Source organism: Spermophilus citellus, assembly GCF_964194105.1.
Source record: "Spermophilus citellus genome assembly, chromosome: 13".
Classification (NCBI taxonomy): domain Eukaryota; kingdom Metazoa; phylum Chordata; class Mammalia; order Rodentia; family Sciuridae; genus Spermophilus; species Spermophilus citellus.
In genome coordinates this window covers 105,556,127-105,583,178 of record NC_138193.1, presented here as the reverse complement: position 1 = coordinate 105,583,178, position 27,052 = coordinate 105,556,127, and the positions used below count along the sequence as shown (strand labels likewise).

General features: G+C 36.1%; 1 protein-coding gene across 6 annotated transcripts in view; it reads right to left on the bottom strand.

Moving 5' to 3' along the window:
* NBAS (NBAS subunit of NRZ tethering complex) overlaps positions 1 to 27,052 on the bottom strand; it is a 345,000-nt gene that overhangs the window by 240,307 nt on the left and 77,641 nt on the right. For all 6 annotated transcript variants that reach the window (XM_081263998.1, XM_081263999.1, XM_081264001.1 and 3 more), the window contains 10 exons: positions 22,671 to 22,799; positions 16,345 to 16,408; positions 14,159 to 14,352; positions 12,828 to 13,085; positions 11,977 to 12,102; positions 8,903 to 9,054; positions 7,895 to 8,035; positions 7,564 to 7,642; positions 3,692 to 3,796; positions 3,216 to 3,352 (listed from right to left, as the gene is read on the bottom strand). In XM_081263998.1, coding sequence (XP_081120124.1) covers positions 3,216 to 3,352; positions 3,692 to 3,796; positions 7,564 to 7,642; positions 7,895 to 8,035; positions 8,903 to 9,054; positions 11,977 to 12,102; positions 12,828 to 13,085; positions 14,159 to 14,352; positions 16,345 to 16,408; positions 22,671 to 22,799 — 1,385 coding nt within the window. The remainder of the gene's footprint in view (positions 1 to 3,215; positions 3,353 to 3,691; positions 3,797 to 7,563; positions 7,643 to 7,894; positions 8,036 to 8,902; positions 9,055 to 11,976; positions 12,103 to 12,827; positions 13,086 to 14,158; positions 14,353 to 16,344; positions 16,409 to 22,670; positions 22,800 to 27,052) is intronic.

Below are 27,052 nucleotides of genomic sequence, written 5' to 3'. Positions count from 1 at the left end.
GAGATCCAGTCACATGAGGATATGGGAGAAGGGCATACCAAATCAAAAACCCCTTGGCAAGAGCAAATGTGGCATGTTTAGGAAGCAGCAAGAGACCAGAGTGGTAGGAGTGGAGAGAGATGGGGATGTGTACAATCTTCCCGATAGCCACTCTGAATTTGGGCAGGTATACACTTAAAATTGTAATGACTTACTTCAAATCCACGTTATAATTGCAAAGTGTAAATGGAGGGAATGAAGGAAAGAAAAGTGGGATGAAGCCTAAGTGGTACCACTGAGTAATGTAGACTTCCACAAGAAAAATCAGGGTATATACACAGAAAGTTCAACGGCCATTCAAGGCAGTGGATAAGAAATTTCTACTGATTTGTAAAGTATCCCTGATAACTCATGCCAATTGGAAACAGTGTTTTACTCATTTTGAAATCCCTCCCACATTGCTAGGCCCATGTGAGGTACTCAGCAAATGGCGAGTGGTTATGTGTAGAAAAGCATGTGTGTGCCAACGTGTCGAACATTATGTTCACCAGACCTCACAGTTGTAAATGACTCAGAAAATGAGTAACAAGTATCCAAAGAAGAATCCTCAAAAAAACAAATCTCTAAACATATATTATTGATCTATATGTCCCTTAGGGCAAGATTCTAAATGGAAAAAAGAACTTGGCAGTGGGTTAAACTGAAATTGCACCTTCAGGTCAGCAGAACCTTCATAAGTACCTCTTATAAGACTCCTCCCACGTTAGCAGGCATATTATCCGCAGCACACCCTTTAGCCTCTTTCTTAAATGGCACAAGGACCTACCTGTCCCATCAGTAAACACTGTGAAGTACTTGCTACCCAAGAACCATCCCATGCCCCTGGGTATCCAGAAATTAGGAACGATGGTCTCTGTTTTTAGAATTAGATTGATGTTCATTATAAGGGGAGCCAAAGGGAGAAGGACAGAAAATGAAAACAAACCATGTAAAAATTTTTGTACTATAAAGAATTAGAAGAATATAGGGAAAAGAATAATTTATAAGAAATCACACAGAAGCAGTTATGCCTGAAGTCTAAGCATTAAGCATGGTTTTGCATTTAGTAAGTTAAACTGTAATAGAGTAGACGTATTACCATTAAACCTATTGTTCTTTGCCACTTAGTTAAAAAAAAGCACTGTGAAAGACTTTCTGGAGAAACAAATTAACCAAAACAATCTGTTTCTCAGTAGTTAAAAACAAATATAACTCAAGAACTTATATACAATCAGTCTCCTCAAAGTTCTTTTTAAATCTCGTATCCCAAAACAATGATGCAAAATAGCTTTAATACCAGGTCATGGGAAGCAGGGAGGAACGGGGCAAGACCAGGGAGTGATACTGGCCACATATTATTATATTGTGCACATATACAAATATGTAACAACAAATCCCATCATTGTGGACAACTATACTATACCCATTAAAATGTGGGGAGAAAAAAGAGGCTGGGGATGTATCTCAATGGTAAAGTACCGATGGTTTCAATCCCCAGTATGGGTTGGGGAGAGGGGAAGACCTTAATCTTCCAGTTACCCTCTGCTGAAATATAACTGAAGTCTTTTTTGTAATTTAAATCAGTCCTTGAGTTAACTTAAAGGACCCCCAGGGCATTCAAAGATAATACAGCACTGGACATTGTGCAATTATTCTGCAAGCCAACTTTCAGGTTAAAATCATAAGTTTAAGCAATCACTAGAAAACAGTAACAATAATTGCATTACATCTTAAAAGAAATTACCTTTTAAAAACATTAAGGAATAGTAGCCCTTTTTCCTAAAGATTTACAACAAAAATAAGTCATCTCCAATCAAATTTATTTTGCAGAGGTAGAGGACAGAATTACATTCTAATTTATAAACACATTTAGAAAATACATTTACGATTCACTATACAGATTTAAAAGTTGAAAATTATCAAAGTATCTCAATGTTTTTCTTCACTTTTACCTAAACAAAGATTTCCCTTTTTAGTAATAAGAATAATGCAAATAAGTAATTTTAAACATTCTTAGAGCCTAGTGACTTACAACTTTTAAGCACAGATTAAAATCTAGGATATACCTATGTTGATTTTAACATGGTTCCAAGCCTCTATAAATCTCAGGAAAAACAACAAAATTATCTGGAGACCAGGTGTAAGTAAGATGTGCCAAATGACTCTGCATATGCAGATCAACATCCAAGCCTACAAGTATTATATTTGGTGAAGGCAGCAAGGGAAGCCAGATCATCCCCAACTTATGCAACATCCCTTAATATTCTAAGTTTCCAGTAGCTAGAGTTAATAACAATGATTTCAATCAGAACTATCAAAATCCTTCAGAGTGTTATAGTTTATCCTTCAGAGTGTTATAGTTTACAAGCAAATTTCATATGTATCAATTCATCTATTACTAAAAAGAATGCTATAAGAGTAAGCCTGACAAGAACTGTTGACTCATTTTAAAGATAAAGAAATTCAAAATCAGAAAAGATAAATCATGCATTTACTAGTGAGCCAGCTGACTACACATTAAAGACCTCACAAATGGTTATGTCCTGTTACTCTCCATTTGCCTTCTACCTCCATTCAGAACTGACCTAGCAAAGTATGCTCTGAACACCTCTCTTCTCCCTTGTGCCATTTGACCGGGAGCTTACATCCCTAAACTATATACTACACACTTCAATCTCAAGATGCTGGTCTCCAGAAGAACATGAGGTGATAATACTAGAATGTAATATCTACATAGGCTTACAGTCTGTCACATGCCAAAATCCGATTATAATACGTAACATTAGTCTGGTAGTAACATGGTATTTTATATTTGTCCTTGTCTCTGGGAGTTTCAAATGGAGACAAGGTTGTTGAGCAAAGCAGGATACAGATAGTCCTTGGTCCCTAATACTATTAGAACTACAGGTTCAGTTTCTAAAATAAACAGCTATTTCAAATTGATATTGTTATCCTAAAATTGTTTTTAATTTAAACAGTACATATTGCGAACATGGCACTAAACCATGACTTTTAAAATTTTGTATTGAGTTCAAGTGGTTCTATTATATTTTCAAGATTTAAAAATAAGTTGAATTTACTTTTATCACCAGAAAGAAAGGTTTAAATAGATTACATTTTTTTTTAATTCAAGGTTTTCAGCATGAAACAAAAAATTGTTCGAGAGAAGGTAAAATTCGGTTTATAGAGTCACATACCAAGCTTCAGGCAGCAAAACAGAGTATTCATGTGGAGAAGTTGTTTCTGGAAAGTTGGAGAGAATTGCAAGGCGATGAGGAAGAAGGTCAGAGCCATGATAAGTAAATAGAATTTCTAATGCTTGGACATTGCTTTCCTGTATAAAAGGGAAGAGGTGAGTTTCTAACATGAATCTTAGAAATAAAGCAGTGATTTTCTAATGACATTCAAAAATTTAACTTTTATGCAATTCTGAAAAAGTTCTTTGAAATATTGCTGAATTTTTCCTAACTTGTGTCATGTTTCTCAATTTAACGGTACAAAAATGATTTTTAAATCTCTGAAGAAAATTTTTTTAAATGTAGCTATGTTCTGTACATTCATATTACAACAGAAAAGAAAATGTAATGGTATATGCACACATCAACATTAACTGCACAACTTCAATATTCAAAAGTGTTAACAGCCACAATTATTTACCAAAAAAAAGAATTACCCGAGCATAAGTTCTTGCTGAGAGAACAATATTCTGGCTTCTAAACTTCTTAAAGAACTCAGCATCGTATCTCTGTCCAGATGCATGAGGCACTCCCAGGATTTCCTGAAGGGAAACAATAATTTAATGAATAGGCCTTTAAATACGGTGACAAGAAAATATTAAAAACCTTTACAACCCTGCCTGCCTAAATAAATAAGGCCTGAACTAATTAAACTGTCAACTCTTAAATAAAGTGCTATATCTGTATCCTCATCTTTGTTTTGAAAAGGGCCATATTTGTAAATGCAGTAATTTTTTCAAATCCAGAAGTAAATGAAATAGTAAAAATTTAATTACAGTAGGACAACCAAAACCAACTACCTGGTAAGAATAACCAACAGTTATACAGTGCTGTACATTATAAGCACCCATCACATCTACGTAAGAACTTTAGATTGATTTAATTATTCTTAAGAGTGACCTATGTTAAATGCAGATTGTAAATTGTAAATGCAGAATGAATAGGCTCAGAGTGTCTACTATATGCTAGTGGTACCGTTATAGGCACTGTTAACTCACTGAACAATGTACTTTCCCTTCCCCTCCATGTAGCTTGAAATCCAGCGAAGAAGTGAATCAACTGTTTACAAAACGTCTTAATTTTTTAAAAGCATTTATGAGGTACATAGAAACATTGAATATGAAGTAGATATCATAAGAGAATTGCTACTAATTTTGTTAGAAGTAACAGCAGCCTTGTGGTTATTTTTTTAAGACCTAATGATTTAGATATTCGTACTGAAGTATAGATAAAATGATAGAATTTCTGTGATTTGCTTTTAAGTGAAAGAAAAGGCAGGAATGTAAAGGTGGAAAATAAAAGATTGGCAAACTAGCTGAAACTGAGAATGAAGACATCAGATTTCTTAGTACTGTTCTCTGACATGTTTGAAATAGTTTTTAATAAAAAGCTAAAAAGAAAACTAATAAAACTCAAGACAACTAAACTCAAATAGATACTCAGTGTTCTTACATTTCCCTAAGAAGTTTCCTGTTAGGAACTTTTTCACATTTTCTGATCCTCTAGACTGACATTCTATTCCCCAGCCCCCTACTCTCAGCTAACAACCTTGCTTTTCTTAATTGACTATTAGATGGGAGGTCCCTAATTTTCCAACCCAAAGCTGCAAATCTGCCTGCATCTATACCAATACAATTTTCCTTCCTTCCGTTACAGCAGAAAGAAATTTATTTTCATACCTAAAACAGTCTCCAAATGCCACTGATGCTCAGAATCCCATTCTCCTCCTCTTCCACTATTAACTAAGTATTCCTTTTTCTTCCACTGAATAAATTCCCTTTCACTCTTCCACTGTGCATTCCCGTTAGCATGCAACCAATACTACTACTTCCTTCTACTACAAAAACGACCCTTATTGGGGCTGGGGATGTGGCTCAAGCGGTAGCGCGCTCGCCTGGCATGCATGCAGCCCGGGTTCAATCCTCAGCACCACATACAAAGATGTTGTGTCCGCCGAAAACTAAAAAATAAATATTAAAAAATTCTCTTAAAAAAAAAACGACCCTTACACATACCTAGCCACCACCTCCTTCACCATTTTCTCTGGCCCAGCCTTTTTCTCAATAACACTTCTTGAAAGAGCTGCACTTCCCCACTGAACCTCTAAGAAAAACTCAATTTGATTCCTTAAATAGGATAAGTAAACAATTGTAACCATGTTTCCCACCTTTCTTCTGTGCCACCTAAATCCCCACATCCTACGCTGACTATCAGATGTTCTCAAGAGCATGTCACCTTCTTCCATGCCAACGGGCCTTTATCTAACACTGATTATTAGCAGAGCCTGCTCAACAAAGAAGTTCTTGCTTCCTAGTTATTTGGACAAACTGATAACCTTCTCTAAGCTTCTATAAAATTCAGAGGATAGTAGAAACTGCCTCAAGAAACTGTTGATAAACAATCTTGAATAAGTACATGAGACAACAGCTGACAGTCCTCAACAAACGTGCTGGTATTTCTTGAGGTCTTCTCTTTGCCCACTGGGTCTTCCTACTGTGCTTCCTCATCAATTCTTCCTAACTTTATCATCACTTAATGCCTATAAGAAAACTGTTCTTTATTCATCTCTCCACCTCCAGAAACAGCCCAATAATATCTGGCATACAGTAAGCACACAGGTAAAATTTAAATGAATTTATTTTTATCCATTTATCATCATTTGTAAAAAGCATGTCCTATGATGAAAATGCAATGCCTATCTCTTATACTAACAGGTTAATCATTATACCTGAAGATTTTAATTCATTCCAAGTCATCTACATTTCAAAAGCTTAGGTTTTCAAAAAAAGGGGGGGGGGACTTAAATACTTTAAATGGACTGTCACATGGGAAATAGCCATTCAAAAACCAAAGAGTAACAAAAGAGGCCTGGGAGTGTAGGTGAACGGTAGAGCACTTGCCTAGCAGGTGTGAAGCTCAGGGTTCAACCCCAAGCACCACAAATGGTGATGATGATGATGATGAAAGAAAATTAACTGGATAGTCAAGCTCTGAACATTTTTGGGGGTAGCAAGGGGATAACCCGGGATTGAACCCAGGGACTTACCCACTGAGTCACACCCCGGCATTATTTTTTTTTCCCCTAACAGGATCTTTCCAAGTGGCTAAGTCTGGCTTTGGAACTTATGATCCCCCTGCCTCAGCCTACTGAGTCACTTGTATTACAAGTATGCATGCACTACAGTATGCAGCTAAACATTTTACATATTTTTTTTTTTAAAGATTTATATACTTAGCCTTAGTTTCATGAACAAAGTACATGCTTGGATTTCTATAGTATGGAATGTGCTTATAATACATTACCTCAAAATATTCCAGAACTCAAACGTTGTAAAACAATGTTTTAGGGCAGTATGACCATCTGCCAGTAAAACTAATTGTACTTATATATAAAATTTTCGGGAATTCTTCATAACTTGTTTGCATTAAGTGGTATATTCATTACCAATATTTTGTAATATCCACAAAATTAGCCCTCTTAAGTGTCCTGTTTAAAAAGCATTTTAACTACATTAGCAAGGTGGGGGAATCAAGTGCTTCTGGGTCCATTTATACAGTCACAAGTACAAAAGGCTTCCGTTATTCTTGGGATGGGCACCATATTAGCAGACATGACACTGAGCACCTACTACTGTGCCAGGGTCATGACTGATATGCCTACACAGTAGGGAGGCAAGTCACAGACTAAGGAAATAACTTCCATGTGAAGCCAAACTTCGATAGTTGGAAATACAGTTTAAAACCTGAATAACTTCAGGAATGAAGGTCATTTAATAAAGCAATCTAAACTATCTATTTACTGAAATGTGGCCAATTTCCACTTTTACCTTTAAGAGTTTCTGAATTGTTCTAATAGTTCAGAGTACTACTGAAATCCCCAACATAAGGCCATCTGTACTTACATCTCTGAAGACTTGAATACAAAACATACTATTTTTAAGTTCAAATGTGGCCCTAATTAGGATCAACCAACTAAATTCGACCCAACAAATCATACTCATCTTAAGATTATTTAAACTCAGTAAAAACTGAAAATTGGTACTGAGAACAGCTAAGTGTCATTAACATAAAATATAAGAAAAAGAACCGTAAATCTACAAGACTTAGAGGCATTGAAATGGCTATACCTTTTTTATTCCCTAACCTAACAAAATAACTTCTGGCCTTTCATGATCTTGAATTTTTACCAAAACAAGTTATGAGAGAACTTGCTTCTGTAAGAAATTAATTTTTCCCATATAAACAGTTTTAAGACAAGAATATCAGTGACAGATCAAATTCACATAATTGGACTGAAATTATTCCTTACCTCATATGTTGCAAGTCGATCCAAGTAAGTTAATAATTTCAGTCTACAACGGCAAAGTTCTTTTTGTTCCAGCGTCAACCTGTGTTGAATAACTATATTAGGCCATTTATATTTACATAGAAGTACATTTCTCTAGGAGTTAAAATAGAACAAAAATGAATAATATTCCACTGAACCCAAAGCTCTTGGAACAGTTTACTAAATAAAGCATAAGGGTAAAACAATATTAGAACATTTAAGTTGCTGAAATAATTATCACAAGTAAAAAATATATACTGAAATCATTAGTTATTTTAAAGAGGTTACCGAATGAATAGTAATGAATCATTACTTTGAGAAGTTCACTAATTTAAGTAGTTCTTGTCTCTTCTTGAGCTCTTTTTCCTTTTTATTCTTGGCAGGCCGTTCATCCAGTGGTGAAAGATCCTCATAGGAGATACTGTCAATGTCTACTTCACCAGGTAATGTAAATCTGCAAGATAAAAAAAAAAAACTTGAATCCTTTTTCAGTAATTTTTTTTAAACTTAAAAGCTGTTTTTTCCTATTTTAGCTGAATTATTAACTTCCACAGAAAAAGAAACAATTTTTTTTAATTTTTGCCATTGTAATCCAGGTGATCCACTCATTATATCCATAAAATAGAAAAATAATAATTAATATGCACAGAAATGCTAAGTTCAAGAAAATGAAAACTGTTTAGGAAAACATGTAGTATTATATTCACCTAATGAAAAACAGCCCATGTAGAAAATGCTGCCTAGAGTTTATAATTTGACTCACTTCCATTTATGATCTTAAAATGATTAGCAAATGTTATCATTTAAATTTTTCACTTTTCAGATATATTATCATTTGTATCTCTTCCAAAGAAGTCCCAAATGTCTGATGAGCTATGACTCCTGTCAAGTAACTATTACTATTATTACTGACATTTGAATGATGCTTCAAAGTTCAAGAGGTGCTTTCACAAGATATATAATTTAATCACTGAAAATAATTCTGTAAAGGAGGTATGACCCTACAGGTAAGGAAAGAGAAGTCAAGACTCCAAAGATTGGTCAACTAACAAGGAAGCCAACTTAGGTTTGTGCCAAAAGCCCCAGCCTAGCAAGGGCCAGCATTCAATAAATGTTTCTAGAATGGCTATTTCCTCAAATCAAGCCATTACATGCTAACACTTAACATAGGAACAAAAGCCATAACCTAATGTAAGAAAGCGCTGATCAAAGACAACTGCCTGAATATAGAGGAATTTCAAGTTTACCTGGCCCAGGGTCTCAGCCTAGAAGTTTTCACCAAGTCACCTTTGTTTTGAATTCAGATTTTACTATAACCAACCTGCCATCATCTGCTCCTTTCCCTATTGCTAGCAGAGCCTCCAGATCTGTGCCTTTCAATCCATACTGAAGCAGTTCTTTTGCAGCATCCACATTATCAGGCACTCGCTCCAAACACTCATGGAGAACCCAGGATCGCTTCTTTATTTTACTCTAGATAGAAAACACAAAACAAGGATAAAGAATGCATGGCATCTTATAGCACCTGACAACTGCCTTCTAGAATTATAAAGCTCTATGTGAAGTGGTACAGTTATTTAACAACTGGGCCATAGCTCAAGAAAACTCGAACTGTTCATTCTCTAATGTTGATTCCAACTGGATAAAGAGCATGTGATTCCAACTGCTTTTGCGTCTAATGAGCCTCAAAGACAAAAAGCTCCATTTTCCTATCTGCAGCCTACACATCAGTCTAAGGCATCAAAATTCAACATCTGGGACACTATAGGAGTTCTCTGCTCCTAGCAGGGTTTTCTACACCATTCCCTTCCTACTCCAGTCCTCTTTTACACCATTTGCCTCTGCAATCCCCACAGTCAAAAATCCACAACAATTTTTCACTACCTAAAGAGAAAAGCCTGAGTCACCACAAGGTTTCAACATCCTCCCAAATCAACACATCTTTCCACCTGTATTTCTTCATGTTCACTACCTCAAATAGCATCTCCAACAAACGGAGTGAATTCATTTACCCATGAAATGGTTACTGGGCACCTAGTATATGCAGGCACTGAATGGAAAATGAGGATACGACAGTGAATTAGATTGGGTCACTTGCCCGTTGCAAGTTGCTCATACCAATAGCATTTGTCCTCTTACAAATGCCTTTCTCTTTTGAGACTCCCAAATTCCTGTACAAAATATCTTCACTACACAAGGCCTTTCTTCTACTCCTGCTGAACGTACCATGATCACTACCTTCTCCAGGCTTCTACAGTTCGATCTCATGTATACTTAAGCAAAAGGTTTGTCTCTGGGAAGACAATCAGCTCAACAGCCACAGCCACACTTGGGCCCCTGCTGCACCTCCCCATGGTCACCAGTATATTATTTATACTCTTAACTATCTAGGTAATAAAATTAAATACGTCCCCAATTAAAAATTTACTTCTGTTGTCTCATAATCATCTTAGCTCCTTTATAGTGACCAAAACTGTTCTTTATGTGTCAAAAAAAGCAAGTAGGTGTACATGCATTCATGAGTCCACTTGGACTAAGGCATAAGAAAAGGTAGGCTTGGTGTCCTAATTTGCTAAAGCAAATGGTAAGCAACTTTGTCTTCATTTTTCCATCAGCTCTCATGCTCCCTTGTCTGAGATATTACTTGTATTAACAGTTAACGATCCTGTTTGAAGCATCAACATCTCCCAACATTTTCAGATGGTGTTTTTATTTTCAAAAACTCAAAGTACATAAACTTCTAAGGAAGACAATCACCATTAAATTTGCCCATCATTTCCTAGGGTCTTCCTAAGGGCAAAGAGGTTTTCCTTTCTAAATGTCAGATCAGAATATCAGGATTTCAACTACTTCCTTACAAAGATGCCAAGGGTCAAAACATACAGGCTTGCTATGAGTTGAATGTTTTACTGAAAATTCAGATATTGAACATATGACTATATGGATCAGTAATCCTCCTGTGATTATTTACAAAGAGTCTTTCAGGGGTAACTAGGTCAATAAGAGTAGGGCCCTCATAATATAATTAGTGCCCACATAAGAGACTAGGCATGAGCTTGCTTCCTCTCTCATGTGCTCTCGGCCATAAAGGGACGCAGCAAGAAGGAATTCATCAACAAATCAGAAAAGGGCCTCACCAAGAACTAAACTATCACTTTCCCTGTGAACTTTCAACCTCCAGAACTGTGAGAAATGAATTTTGTTTTAAACCACCCACGTCTATGATACTTGTGTTATAGCAACCCACGCTAAGGCTGACTGTGGCTACATAACAATTTTAATGTGAGGAAACCGATAGAAGGAAAGATACAGTTGTGGGATATAAGTTAAAAAAGGAATATTTAGTAAGTTTGGTATGTCAGTTACCTATTTATTATCAACTCCAAACTTCCCCTCCAAGCAGACGCAGTGATAGCATTTTTCATTTGCTGCTTGACACAGTACGTTAAGCTTTATCAACAGGAGTACTAAAGGGCCACAATAAAGGAAGAAAGTCTTGTTTCAAGAACTTATGTTCTGGTTCTTGGCAGTCAGCAAGGCCTGAGATGAGGTGGGGAATACAGTGATATCTCCTTCTCTACCTTTCCTCCCGCCATGACAACTGTCCATTGAGTATCAGTGGCACTCCCATGAACCAGTTTTTTCCCAGTGCATCTCCCAGGAAGCTGAACAGAAAGATTCCCAGACTGAGCCTACCTTACAGGACTACGAGTTTTCTTGGCCAGTCCCAGGTTAAGGCCTCCTCTTTATCTACCAACTTTAAGCTGTGTGCAGCTGCTGGGGGAGCATCCTAAACAGGAGGCTTCTAGTATCAGGGATTTTCTGAAACACAACCTTAGCTCATTGGCACCCTGGAAATAGAGATGGATATCGAAGCTGGTGGTCTAACTGCCAACCAGGGTCACTGGAGACCAGCCCTAGCCCGACACAACCCAGAGAACTTTTCCATCCAGTGTGCTGCAACCGATTGTCTAACATTGTCCAAATCCCAGCCTAGAGGAAGAGGCCCCTCTTCCAAGCGCATTCCCTCCATGGGCGTATTCCTTCAGCCCAAGGGTATTCCATGGAATTCTCTTTACTCCTTTAGAGTTAATCTCTGTTGACTACAAAGATTCTAATTGAAACTTCTGCTGTGGTTCCTGAGTGGACCCTGACAACCGTGAGTGAAGAAAGGTAGCTGATGCAGTGAAGAAAAGGATCAGGTCTTTGTTCAAACATCTTTACCATCACAATTCAGTTACAGAGGCAACAGATCCTGATGAGAGTTTTTCCAGGTTAAAAAACACTTTACCTATAAAAAAGTCAGCAACATCAAGTACCCTAAAATAAAACCTATAACCAAAAGAATATTCCATGAACATGAATTTACCACATTACCAAAATATTTTAACATACCAAATAATTCTGAATTGAAGCAATGTTGACTGCTGACTTCCTCCACTGCCTCTGATACACGAGATCAGTATCCAGGCCGTAGGTGTGAGCCAGAGACAAGGCTTCCTCATACTCTTCGCTTTCAATCTTTTAACAAAGAAAGAAATGGTGGGAACGTTAATAGTGCAGAACTATCCACAGTCAGTATGATTAGAGAATGGATAAGAATAATGTATTGACCCAATACAGCATGGCATGCCATTTTGTGCACTGTGCCACCGGAAGCTCACTGACATTTAGACAAGATAAATTTAGTGTTCATACAACACTTTAACAAAGATGATAAAGAGCACTTTCTTATAGAATCGAACAATGGCAAAACCAGGACCAGAATACTACAGCCCGATTCCTGCTCCAGGGCTACAGCCGCAGCACTGCCAAATGGCACAAGTAACTCCCAAGGTGTGCGTGCAGGCTCCGTCACGTGGGCTTCCCATCAAAATCCCTGGCTTGTTTCCCTCAATATCTTTAGCTTGTAGGCCAAAACCAAGTAGTTGGCTGGTTCACTAGTGACTATTTGTTAACCATCCTCTGTACCATCATCTTCTATCCCACTAAAATGGGGATAAGGAGGCACTAAGCAATTCCGTGAGACTCTGTAAATACAATGTAAAAATGGCTCAGTGGTAAAGTGCCCATGGGTTCAATCCCCAGCACCCAAAAATAAGATAAAACTGATAATTCTAAACTGTTAATGATCTAACACCCCTTTCTTTAAATTTCTTCCTTTATTGAAAAGTTTGCTTTTTTTCCTGGGTGGGTAGGGGGGAGTTTGATTCCTTAATCCTTTGGTAGTAAATGGATATTCTCACCTTTCTCTGATAAAGCTCCTCTGGAGTTGTAGAGCGCAAGCTGACAAGACGGTAGTTCTTGGTAATGGTTCGTGGGCGTTTCCGCGGAGGTGCAAATCGCTCCATTTCAGTCACCAAGTAAAGACCCTGTTTTATGTACCCAAAGTAGCGAGCCTTGGCCGATGTTTCATGATCAGAGTCAGAATCCTCTCCCCCCTCATCATCTTCTCCAGCCCTCATCTCCAAACGAGATCGTTTGGGGGCAAGTTTAATCTCACACTGAATTGAAAAATGAGGTACGAAATTAATACTGAGGAAGTAAACAACCTTTCAGAATTAATGAAAAACAAAATTTTCAACTTTACTCTGGCTTGATTCATTATTATGATTCAAACTGGAACCCAAAGGACTCCAACAACAAGCATATACATCAATTTCTGCAGAAACATACATGGACATTATCAGATCCAAATCTCCAAAACTGAAGGGCTATTTTAGTGACAGATCGTTAGTAGTCATAAATATATACCTAATTATTTTAGAGAAAGGACTTGAGAATGAATTGCTTTTACTTTTGATATTCCTGTACTTGCTATGGACAAATTGGATGACAATATTTTACATCTATTTAGAAAATAAACATTAAGGTATCTATTTGCTTCATCAAAAACAAGCTCTCTCCCTGCCCCTTTTAAAAAGTCTAACAGCTTAACAAAGTTCCCTATCTGAAAGCCTGGTTATTAAAGATAACTTTCATTTCAGGCTTAACAGAGCTGGCTTATATTTTAAGCTATTCTCTTTAAAGAACATCTTTAGACTCAGTAACAAACTTGGGAACAAAAAACATTTGCCAGTCTGAACTAAAATGATAGCCACTGAAGATTGTTCCTATAAAACGACTTGAAATAAGAATTTTATATGACCAAAACGTAACTCTCAAAAGCTAGCCTCTATTTTTAAGTCTTGTGTCATGGTAAACAAGGTTGTTTTTGTTTCGTTTTGTTTTACTAAAAGAACCAAAAATTTTAAGTAAACACATTTCAAAGAAACAAGTTAAACATTAGGAAATACTAAATGATAGTTTATTCCATTCTACATTTTAAGATACCTAATTTAGAAAAAAAAATTATCATTTCAGTGAAGAAAGGCTTTGAAGAAGGCATAATGACCACAAGTTTTCTATCATGATTCAATTTCTTTTTATTAACTGAACTTTAATATTGTATCTTATACCTGATGCTACTCAGATTTTGTTTTTAAATACAAGATTAGATTACGGGACAACGAAAATTAAGCTCAATATTTAGATTTTTGGTGAAATGCACGTTTACTCTTAAAGAGGAAAGTCTTACCTCCAAACTTAAAAATCCCCCATCATGGGCAGCAGTGACTTGAGGTGATGGCTCAAACCATTCACAAGACTTGCCCAGTAAATTCTTTAAGGTTTTCACTGAAGACACAGTTAGAGCACCAGAGCATCGAGCCAAAATCACTGCACTATCAGCCCACCAACTGACATCTATCAGTGGATAAAAGGACTCTTTATCTAACAGGAAGAAAATGAATGCAAATAAATCTGTGAATGTGGGGGTTTTTTTTAAATACAATGTATTTACTATAATAACTTTAAATTCAAACCTACCTATATTATGTGGACCCTAAAGGTATCTTAAATAATGAGAAAAAATAATCAAGTTGAAGTCATTAAACTTTTACTCAGGTAGGAGGTAGACAGTGGTATAGTAATTCATTTAACAAATATCTAAGTGCCAACAATTAGTCAAAGTCCAAAGCTCTAGAGATATAGAGGTAAGTCAATTAAAATCCTTCACCAAAAAAAAAATATAGACAGGCCCCTAAATGCACTTGTAATCGCAGCTACTCAGGAGGTCGAGACAAGAGGATCACAAGTTCACGGCTGACTGGGAAACTTAGCACGACTTTTTCAAAATAAGAAAAATTTTTTAAAAATTTATAAATTTGTATGTCTGGAGATACTGCTCAGTGACAGCACTCTTGGGTTCAATCACCAATATTATTAGAATTTAAAAAACCTAAGCATATACTCAGGCAAGAGATACATCACCATTTTCAACATAAATTAAAAGGCAGATAAATACAAAATGCATTTGTATACCAAGATTGTAAAAGGTTTTAGAAAATGCATGTCTACCACTTTCATACAAAAACAACAGAAGTATGCCTTCTAAAACTATATGACAGATATACAATAACTTCCACTGCTGATTTCCTCTGTAAACATTTAACTAATAAAAGAAAAAGCATTCAAAGCCAATGAAGAATTTCCACCCAACGGAGGCAGTCAAAAGAAATGTGATGGTATTTATCAGATTCATTGTGCTTTTTATGTTAACCTTAGCTGTCCCACAAAAGATATATGGTTTAAAGGTAATACCTGTAACAACAAGCCATAAATTTAAAAACAAACTAAGGAGAAAGATTTTGAAACTGAAGTTTAGCACTATGAAAGTAACTCAATTTACTTTTAAAAAATCTTAACACTATTTTCTTCCAATGAAAGCCTAAGGCAATTCATACAAAGAATTTAAAGAAAATATGTTTCTGGGGCTTCTTTCCAGGAAAGGAAAGGAAAGGAAGGAAGGGGTGGGTCATTTAAATCACAATCTAACTTATACTTTCACAAATTATTTTTTCTCAAATATTTCTGAATGAGTGTTTTAGATGATTTAACAAAACACATCATTCAAAGCCTGGATTCTGACACAATGTTAATATTTGCAATGCTTTTTAAATGTGGAAAAAAAAGCATATTATAATAATGTAGATTCAAAATGTGTGTCTATTACTGATTTTGTAGGGGACACTTAAAAATTCGGAGATGTTTGAGAAAGAAAAATAATCCTGGGGGGTGGGGGGGAAGCCATGTAGTGAAGCACTTGTTTCATGTGCGCTGAGTCCTGGATTTGATTCCCAGCACCACAAGAAAAAATATATATATTCCTTAGCCAAAAATTAATAGAAAAACCTCAAGGTAACAATTTTTTTTGTTTGTTTTTACCAATTAAGTAACCATCAGCACATTTCTTTAAAATTACATCTTGATTTATTCCCCATTTATAAAAATAATATGCACTCATTTTGAAAATAAATTTTAAAATTGGAGATATATCAAGAAATTAAAAAGAAAGCCCTGCCAGCCTAATCCTAATGACCTCCCACCCACAAAGATTACTCTTCAGCTTACCAGTTGTAGACCTTCTACAGCTATCTTCTCCAGAGGTATGTGAAAAGATGTGTGCTTCTGAGCATTGACCTGTGTGCCATTTCAGGGCTGGCTCTGGCAGGAGACCTGTGCCACAGACATTGGGCTCTGCCTCAGCTTTTAGGGAGGCTCAAACATCAGAGCACTGAGTCTACTGCCTGGTTCTAATGCTGTGAACTTCTGGTGTTTCTTCCACAGTGAAGCAAAAGTACCTAGAGACTTTACCATCTAAAGAATACCTTATGCAATAAGAGCTGTCTCTTGAGGTTTTAACAATCATTTCTTACAACTCACCTTTTATTTTTTTTCTCTTCTCAGTAAAGAGCCTCCAGTTAGGATTAAGGTCATCATAGCCTGGCTAAATATGAAAATATACACACGACTTCTTGAGTCAACTATGTAAGAAAATTGTGAGCAAATCATCAACAGTTATGGAATTAAATTTTAAATAACCAAATACAGAGATGATGCTTTTCCATGATCTTGGTTACAATTAACTGAAATCTTCAACTTAGTCGTCTGGAAAAGCAATTTTTCTTAGAGTTCACGTGGGCACAGGCAGGTATTGTGACTCAGTTTTATAAATGAAATAGAATGCATAAGAACAATAAGTTAACAAATGTACAATTAACACAAATGAAAGCAAAATACAGTAAGAATTCACTCTATACACATACCCCACCCACCCTATATAATAGGAGGAAGACAGCAATGTTGTTGTGACTCAACATTAGCCTGGGTGGTCATTCAAATTCAGCCCCATATAAACTGAGCAACCTCTCCAGGTCTTGGTCTTCAGAGCACAAAGACCTGACTGGACAACCTCCATGTTGTCCACTAATTCTAACTTTCTATGAGTAAAATTTTACTAAGTAAAAGAACATAATAATGCAATCTTCAAAGTTAATCCATATTCTAAAATCAAGGCAACATGGTATTATGCTTTGGGAACATAATGGCATGTCAATTAAGCCAGTCTTATAGTTTTCACTTATTACTCTAAACTTGCACATGTCTAATTCCTCTGCATAATAAACTACATGACTCCAGAAGATGTTGCTCATGTATACTGCAAAGTGATAACTCTCCCTGGTGTTCCCTTTAACTCATATGCCCATGGGTAGAGGGGGGAAGATCGGTATTTTATCTAAGCATAAAAAACTTGAACAAAAACTTAAATCACCAGTTAAAGCAATAAATAAAAAGAAAGGCCAGTGGTTGGGAGAGTATTGGGGACTGAAACAGAATTGTATTCCAGCATGTATGATTATGTCAAAATGAATCCCTCTATTTTAACTAAAATGCACTAATAAAAACATTAAAAAGGGATAAAATTAGTTTAAATATGCACTGGAAGAAGTGATGAAGTCAGAAACCTGAATCAAAATGGAATCTTGATTCTAATAGTGATTTTAGGTTACTCTTTTAGCACCATTCTCATCTATTAAATGGGTATAAAACATCTTTTTATGAGTAGGAATGCTATGAAATAAACAAAAATATGAAAATTACTCTGTAAATAGCTAAGCCTTACTAAAATTTCCAAGAATTTTTCTCCTAGCACTACCTGTGAATTCTGGTTTTTTTTTTTCCCTCCAAGCTTACATTTTCATGATATTAACATGTTATTTTACCTTGTATTTATAATTTCCCTTGCAAGACTGCATACCTCAAGGTTAGTGTACTTCCTACACTAGAACTTAGTAGAAATTCAGTGAACAATTTAACTTTTTAATTTGGTACCAGGGATTGAACTCAGGGGCACTCAACCACTCAGCCACATCCCTAGCCTTATTCTGGGTGTTTTTGTTTTGGGGGGGCAGTGCTGGGGATTGAACCCAGAGCCTTGTGTATGCAAGGCAGGTATTCTACCAAGTGAGTTACGTTCCTAGCTGAGACAGGGTCTTACTGATTTGCTTAGTGCCTCGCCATTACCATTGCCAAGGCTGGATTTGACCTCATGATCCTCCTGCCTCAGCCTCCAGAGCTGCTGGGATCACAGGAGTGTGCCGCTGCGTCCAGCTGAACAGTTCAACTTTTATTTCACAATTATGTTATTAAGATTACAGAAACAAAATATTTATAAATTACACTTAACACACTAGATTTTATTCACACATACAGTGAAGTCCCAATTGAAAACAATTACCGACCTGGGGTTGTAGCAAAAAAAGTAGAGAGCACTCGCTTAGCATACATGAGGCACTGGGTTCAATCCTCAGCACTACATGAAAATAAAGTTACTGTGTCTACCTACAACTAAAAAAATAGTTTAAAGAAAACAATTACTTATTTTCCTAGAACACAAGTGGAAGACTTAGTAGTTATACAAACTCCTCTTGCTGGAAAATAGTGACCACCTCCAACCCAGGCCCCACTGTGTCACAAGTCTCTACATATCTATTATAAAGCTAAGCGTTTGCCAGTGAGAAACTTTCTCAATTATTAATTCTAATACCTGGTACACACTAACTTCTTAAGAGCTGAGCACATATAAGAGGGCTGCAAAAAGGTCTGCATTGTATTCACTGAGAAAAACGATTTATCTGTGTTTTTAAAGATTAAATAAGAATCAATGCCAAAATGAATCAAACAATATAATTCCTGCTTTCTTAATCTATTAAAAAGAAATCTCATCTTTCAAATAATAGAGTGTTCCTAAACTGTAAGGACACGCCTAATACTGTGGGGATAAAAATGTGTGTTGGACATGCTGGCATTCACTGGCTTAAGTTTTTCTCTCACTTTTTCAATATATTTTCCCACATGAACAGAGTCATAAAGTTGAAATCAAATCTTAGCTTGCTACATAACATAGAACAAAGCAAATGCTCATTAGGTAACAGCTGATGTTATCAGAGTAAATTTTGTAAAAAAAAAAAAAATCATACATGCACCTTCATCCTTTTAAGCTATATAGGTCTGAGATAAGTGTAGTCAAAGAAACCAGTGCGTCTGTGAAGAGAATGAAACCTCAGAGATAATGATGGAATGAAGAAAACTATGATCAAACAGTAGAAAAGCCGAGACAAAAGCAGCAGACAGGGAGAGGAGGGTCCAAGAGTAAAGCACTTGACAATCAGACTAGAAGGGATGACAAGTCAGGAGTTTGCATTTTTACCAGTCACAGGATTTAAGAGAAATAAATATAAATGCCTTCCCAATCCCCAACTCTAGACCTAAATTTCTTTTGAGGCTAAAACTGGCTGGGATCTCAGAGGGCAGAGTCTGTTCTATCCAGATAGCCTTTGTCCAGGCTGAGCAGCTGCTTGAAAAGGGAAGGCTTGGCACCCCTAGCCTGTGGTGCTGCACAGCAGGGATGGCGATCCCATCAGGACTCGGTTCATTAACTAGCTAAGCTCCTTAAGCAAAGGGCATCATAACCTGCAGAATGGCAACCAAGTCAGTTTCTAGTTCTGAGACTCCCAAAAAGCTACTTTTTTCCAGTTTATGCAGACATTAAGGGAAGAAAATCTACGTCAACCAAATCAGAACTGACAAATAACACTAACGATTTGTAAAGTTTTAATAAGTGACGCAACTAGCTTGAGAATCAAGTTGCATCCCTCCTGACAGATCGACTTAAAAATGTTCTATCTGAGCACTGTTCAGGGAGCAATTGAATCAAAAGCACAGAAGGTATGTGCTCAATTATCAAACTATGGCATTTCCTACTGCGTTCCCTTTCTAGAAGCTCAGCATACGCAAGGATGGAGTCAAACTTATACCTTGAACTCATCTCTTCTTACCATGTACCTCCTATTTTTGAAATCCCCTCCTTTTGTTTCCCGTAACATATCTGAATGCATGTTTTAAAACCATGGGGAAAATTACATTTATTCCTTCCCAGGTTTCAAGGTTTTTAAGCGATGTTTTAAGTTTCTTTCGTAGTCACTATGAAAATTTAACAACATTAAAAAGTAATGAATCATAATGACACTGATTGGCAATTAATGACAAAAAAGCCTAACCACTCAAAAAGTTGAGTGTATGCCAATAAGATGCAATTTATCTTTGCAGGCAATAAAGGGGCCCCAGAATCTCAGTAAACAAAAGAGCACACTAATAAATTTTGCAATGAATAGTTCTTATGCTGTATACATGACATTCTATGATACTCAGAAGATGAAATATTAAGAACGCTTCAGAAATTGATCGATATTTTTATTAGGTAAATGAAAATAACTTAGGAAAACAAAGCCTGGAGGGGAAAACATCTATTATTCAAAGGTTTTCACCATTTAAAAACATGTTACCCAAGCATAAAAATTTCCCAAATATCAAAAGAACATCAGGATCCTCCCAAGGAAGCTGAATACTCTATCACCACACATTGACAACCATGAAACATACACAATATTTTTGGATCAATTACCTAAATAATGTGTTTTTTTCTGAATGAAGATGGAAAACAGACTCCATATATCAAGCCTCAGGAAGTACAACATGAAATATGTCATACAAATTAAACTATAATCCCATCTTCAGACAGTTCAACAGTTTGGTAAAAGCTCTGCTGCCTGACATATCTTGCTAAAGATGTTAAGCAGTTATGACAGGTGATCACTCCACAGGGAAGAAATAAAGTAACTTAGCTATAGTTTCAAAGCAGAAAGAATGAATATTTCGCTACTGAGACCATAGGCTGAGCAGCACCTCTTCATCTAAAACAGATCCAGTAAGACAGAACAGTAGACGTGTGGAAACTAAATTAATTGAAGGTGAAGGGAAGCTAGGAGGGGGAAAAAAAATCCTCCCTCTATCTGTGTACAAGAAAAAAAGGTGGGGGCTGGGGTTGTGGCTCAGCAGTAGGGCACTCACCCAGCACACGCAAGGCCCTGGGTTCAATTCTCAGCACCACATAAAATAAAGGCATTGTGTCCATATACAATTAAAAATTTTTAAAAAATTTTAATCTGAGAATACAGTAGAAAAATGTAGAACATTAAACAGCGACAAGAGGTGGGAGGGAAAGGGAGAGAGAAGGGAAATTGCATGGAAATGGAAGAAGACCCTCATTGTTATACAAAATTACATAAGAGGAAGTGAGGGGAAAAGGGGGGAAAAAAAGAGAAATGAATTACAGTAGATGGGGTAGAGAGAGAAGATGGGAGGGGAGGGGGGATAGTAGAGGATAGGAAAGGCAGCAGAAAACAACAGACACTAGTATAGCAGTATGTAAAAATGTGGATGTGTAACCGATATGATTCTGCAATCTGTATACGGGGTAAAAATGGGAGTTCATAACCCACTTGATTCTAATGTATGAAATATGTCAAGAGCTATGAAATGTTTTGAACAACTAATAAAAATATTAAGAAAAAAAGCAGAGTCACTTTCTTTTTCCGATATTCTGAAAAAAAATTAGTAATTCTGACATTGATCCATTCAGATCATTCAAGAAATATACTCTAATTTTAGAATCATAAAAGTATCCAAAGATGGATCTGTCCATGGGCAAATGGTGGAAAATTCAAGATGAGAGTAGAATTAATCCTTAAAATGATAAAATGTAAAGCAACCAGAGAGTACAAAAGATTTATATCATACTACAGGTAGTTGAGGAAAGATTTTTCTTTAAGCCTCCACTATCACGATGTATGGCTATAAGCATGTTTTAAAACCATGGGGTTTTAAACCAAGTTCAAGTTTATGATCTAACTCTACCTTCCCCTTATGAATTTAAATTATTTATAAGTGCTAATTCAACCCGTTACTAAAAAAACAAAAACCATCTAATCCTTGAAACTGGTCATTTCGGGACAATAAAAATGAAAATGTTCCATCTTCGTCTATGTTAGGGCAACTCATCTTTGAGTTAAAAGAAGGGAACTCCTTTCAAGTCTCAAAGCATATGATTAAAATTAGCAATATGTATAAAGAATTGTAACCCTTTAAGAATTTTGCCTTCCAAATCCTTGACCATACTGACTCTTGCTGAAATCTTAACATTTTCATTCTGCATTTTTAGAATGTAAAGGGTGGTGGGGGAGAACAGTTCAACTAATAGACAACACCTGGTATACAGAGTGTATTGAACCACACATTAAAATCAGTGCATGCAGCTGGGCCCGGTGGTATACACATCTATTCCAAGCAACCCAGAAGGCTGAGGCAGGAGAATCTCAAGTTCAAAGCCAGCCTCAGTAAATTAGAGACGCCCTAAGCAATATCCTGTCTCTTAAAAAGTATAAAGGGCTGGGGATATCGCTCAGTGTTTAGCACCCCAGGTTCAATACCTGGTACAAGAAAAAAAAAAAGAAAAAAGAAAAAAACAGATTTTTTTTTCCTTATACACAGATTTAGGGAGGATTTTCCCCCCTCCTAGCTTCCCTTCACCTTCAATTATTTTAGATTCCACAAGTCTACCATTCTGTCTTATTGGGTCTGTTTTAAATGAAGAGGTGCTGCTCAGTTTACAGTCTCAGGGAAATAAAAAGGCACATTTTTTCTTTCTGCTGTCTATTATTAATTTGTCCTACTCTATTGACATCAACTGATAGTATAATTTAACTGAAAAACAGGACAGTTTTGGAATGATGAAACTAATGTAGGTGCTATAAAAAAGAAAATTGAACAAACTGAAGTACTATAACAGTACTCACTTATAAAAGACATACCTGCTCATTTTGATGCCACATTCCTTGTTGCTTCAGAGACGGGATGGCCCAGATGCTCAGTTTCCCTGAGAAATGAGTGGCTGCAAGGAGGCTTCCTTGTGGTGAAAGGCTCATCTTGAAGATTCCATCCTGTACAAGTCATAACGTCAGAGCAAAGGCACAAACAAATCTCAGAATCGACAGTCATCAGGGGTGCCATGTTATAAATGATTGTTAGTCCCTGGGAGTTCTACCCACTTCATATGCTTGTGCTCCAGCCTATCCCCTGACCTTAAAAAGTTTTTGTCTATTTTATAGCAGCAAAATCAACACAAAACCCTAAACCCAAATATGCAAATATTCTAAAATTATCATGAGTTATCAAAAACTTAAGTTTTTAACAGATTATGAATTCCTTAAAATGCAGACCCACAAATGGGAGTGATGGTTAAGGGATAGAGCGTCATTTTCAGGATAATAAAAATTATAAATTTAATAAAACTAAGATGGTTACAAAGTTCTGTGCACACATTAAAAATCAGCTAATTGTATCCTTGAAATGAGTGAACTGTAGTGTATGTGAATAATATAAAGCTGTTCCCAAAAAAAGGCATTAAACCACATGTTTGCTTAATGGAATTTCCTCTAGCTTCCTGCTGACATTAAACCACTAGCTCAAATGTCCATTTGATTTTTTTCTTAATTAAAACACTAATTAAAGCTTTCTACTACTGGCAGTAATATTTAGAGTAGAAACTGTACCTTCTCTCAAATATTGTATTAAAACTTATCTGTCCTTTCTGAGAGGGGATTTTTTTAATGTCAAATATCAGATCTCTGTACTAAAATGAATTTAAACTGCTTCACTCTCTTCAACTGCCCATCATCTACATGGAATAATTAAAAAGGAGTGATCTGTTTTCTATGCCTTTTGATACACATGCCATATTAAAATGAAAGTACTGAATTCTAGGTTAAACACTCCAAACATTCTGAATTACTACCTATTTTTAAAGAAATCTCAAATCAATAAAAGGTTATTTTGTAACTATAGCTCTTCTAACATCCCAGAATTACATATTAAATATTGCATATTCAAGAATAAATATTACATGCCAAGTACTGTTGTATGCTCTGGGAAGTCAGTGAACAAATTCATGCCCACAAAGAGTTTAGTACACATTTTAGCCAACTGATTTTGAAGTCTCATTAGAATAAATTTTTTTAATGTATCCTTAAAATTAAGAGAAAAATCATCTTGAAAAGCCTGGTTAACAACTCAAAAAAAAAACACACTGTCAAAGTATGAAAAGAATATATAAAAGTATGGAAGACAAAAGTTTTTAGAATAAAACAATTTTCTAAGCCAATATCTTCTATAATACTGATTATTAATAAATCCTTTAAAAGATAATATATGCAAGTCAGACATTGATTATTTAAAGGCATATAAGTTTTGTGTACATTAAACCACAATTTAAAAGAACCTGTAAGCTACTAGTTCTATAATTATGGATATAAAATAGATCAACAGCTGCCACCATCATTTACTGTTAACATGACAACCACTGCCCTTAATGCCCTCAGAGAGAAAGTGTGTGTGTGTGTGTGTGTGTGTCTGTGTGTGTGTCTGTGTGTGTGTGTGTGTGTGTAAAACCTCTGATATTGTGCAATTTTCTATTTACTTCTTGGTTTTGCTAAGAAGAGGAAAAATGAACTAAATATTTACAATATAGTTACTGCATAGGAAAGTAGATCCCTTTTAAAAATGTATTAATACTCAAGAAGAAGACAGTGTAACAGAGAAACAATTACCAAACTTGCTACCAAACTTGAGTAATAAAATAGATCATTCCTCGTGAAATAAAAATATATAGCCAGGCAAGTTGGTGCACACCTGTAATCCCAGAAGCTCAACAAGATGAAGCAGGAGGATCACAAGTTCAAAGCCAGCCTCAACAGTTTAATGAGGCCCTAATCAACTTAGGGAGACCCTATCTCAAAATTAAAAATGATTTTTTAAGAAGGGCTGGGGAATACCTAATTAAAATAATTTTTTTAAGAAAGGGCTGGGGATGTGGTTCAGTGATTAAGCATATCTGGGTTAATCCCTAGGGTCCCTTCCCCCGAAAAAAGTAATATATAGTCTTGGTTACTTTTAAGAACAATAAATCTTGGTTTCTGTTTCTTCAATTATCCAACTAAATATTTAGACAATAGTCAGAGAGGTTATAGAAAAAGCACTGATTGTGGGCTGGGGTTGTAGCTCAGTAGTAGAGCTCTTGCCTAGCAAGTGTGAGGCACTGGGCTTGATCCTCAACACAACAAAGTAAAATAAAGGTATTGTGTCCATCTACAACTAAAAAAAAAAGCACTGACCACAAGCAGACCTAAGACCAAACCCATTCCTGTTACTATCTACCTAAGTGAACTTGGTAGGCCATTTGTCTTAAAGCTTCAATTTCTTCACCAATAAAAAAACAGGCATGATGCCAGTAATGCCAGTTTCCTGTGAGGTTGTATGGAAAGTGCTGGTCAGAAAGAGTTCATAATTCTTAACATATTCTCTATGAGCCCTCAAAAGCTCTAAAATTGCTGCACTAAAAATATGAGCTGTAAGTATTTCTACGCTGGAAACTTATAGGTACAAAATAAGATACATAATATTCAGATGTTTACTGGGAAGTACTGGGTTTAGAATGTTAAATTTGAAAAGTCTTAAAGTTCAAACAGTTAAGGATGCCAGTACAGTATGTTCATAAGCAAGGATGAAAATACAAGGAAATTAATAGTTTGCTTTCCTTTTGTTCTATCAGAGAATCCTAAAAGTCGAGTTCTATTACAAGAGAATAACCAATAGCACAGGTTGAAACTACAGAAGCTGGAGTTCAAAGGAGTTGAATGGGATCAAAGGAACATGGTCATTTACAGATTGAACAGACTTACTCCTGCCTAATGGTATGCCAAGGCAATTAATAAACACTTTGAATGACATACCAGACAGGATATAGAGAAGAGCTGTGAATATCAAGCCCCCAAATAATTCCTGTTCTGAACATTACTAAACCTATCAGTCCAAATAAAATAAACATGGAAAACAGAACAAACCAATGCATTCCAGTGATGTTGTCTGAGAGTATCCCAATCTCTACTTCTGTTACGAAGCCTTCCCCTTTCTGCCTGAGGAACTATTCCTCCCTTCACCATTAGAACAAGTGTCACCACCAGAGTTGAATGCTCCTTCTGTAATGCTTTGTGAGAGGGCAGGTCACAGAAGGCCATGTCTTGCTCTTGTCGGAGTCTGTCTCACTACACATAAGGGCATCCTTCTATTCTCTAGCTCTGATAAAGTGCTTGCTGACTGATGAAATAAATGAATACTGAAATTCCACATTCTCGCTTAATTAGAGTCAACAGATTTTTTAAATGAATATTTTAATTTTATTAAAAATAAAGTTATTATTTAGATAATACTAGGAACAATGAGAAAAGGATCCAGGGAGAAAGGCAAAGTAATGCATCTTTTCATGGTAATGAAAAGACCAATAGAGGCAACACAGTAAATTAGAAAAAATAAACTTCAAGGCAAAAGCCAAGTCATTTAGCCTTCCCTATGTTTCTTTGTCTACAAAATAAAGAAAACTTCATGAAATAATTAAAAATACAGGGCATGGAGGCAGTAAAGATGGTGGAATGGGATGGATACAGCTACCCCAGGTACATGTATGACTACAAAATGGTGTGACTCTACTTCATGTACAAAGTGAAACATTCTGCTCCATTTGAGTATAATGTATCAAAGGATTCTGCTGTCCTGTATAACTGATTGGAATAAAATATACATATAAATTTTTTTAAATCCCAAAGATTATAGAAGACAATATGGATTTTATTATGGGGTACCAGATTAGCTTCATTACATTAAAAGTCCTCACAAAATAAAATAAATGAATGCTAACTAGAAAAGAGTTCAAATATGCAAAGGACTAAGAAAAAAAGTGACTTTCTAGACACAAAGAACAGTAAGGGCTTTTGCTCATCACTACAGACAGAACGGCAAATCTATCCAGACTACATGATTAAGCTTAAGTCAATGGCAGAGAAATAGGACCTAAAATTTAAAATATATGAAATACAAATGGTGAAACAGAATGCTTATTACATTTCTCCCCTTGGCTCAGTAAATAAATTGAAGTAGTAGAAAAATCAGGCTATTTGATTCTTCTTATAACAGGAGTAGGAACTGATTCTCCCTTGTAGGTCAAGATTCTTTTGAGAGTCACACCGAGAGTAAATATAACCAGATCCCCTGGAGGCAATTCCGATATGTATCACTAATATTCAGAATGAAACTGTCCAACTCAATTGTCATGGACCCATGCTTCTCTAAGTAACAAATCAGT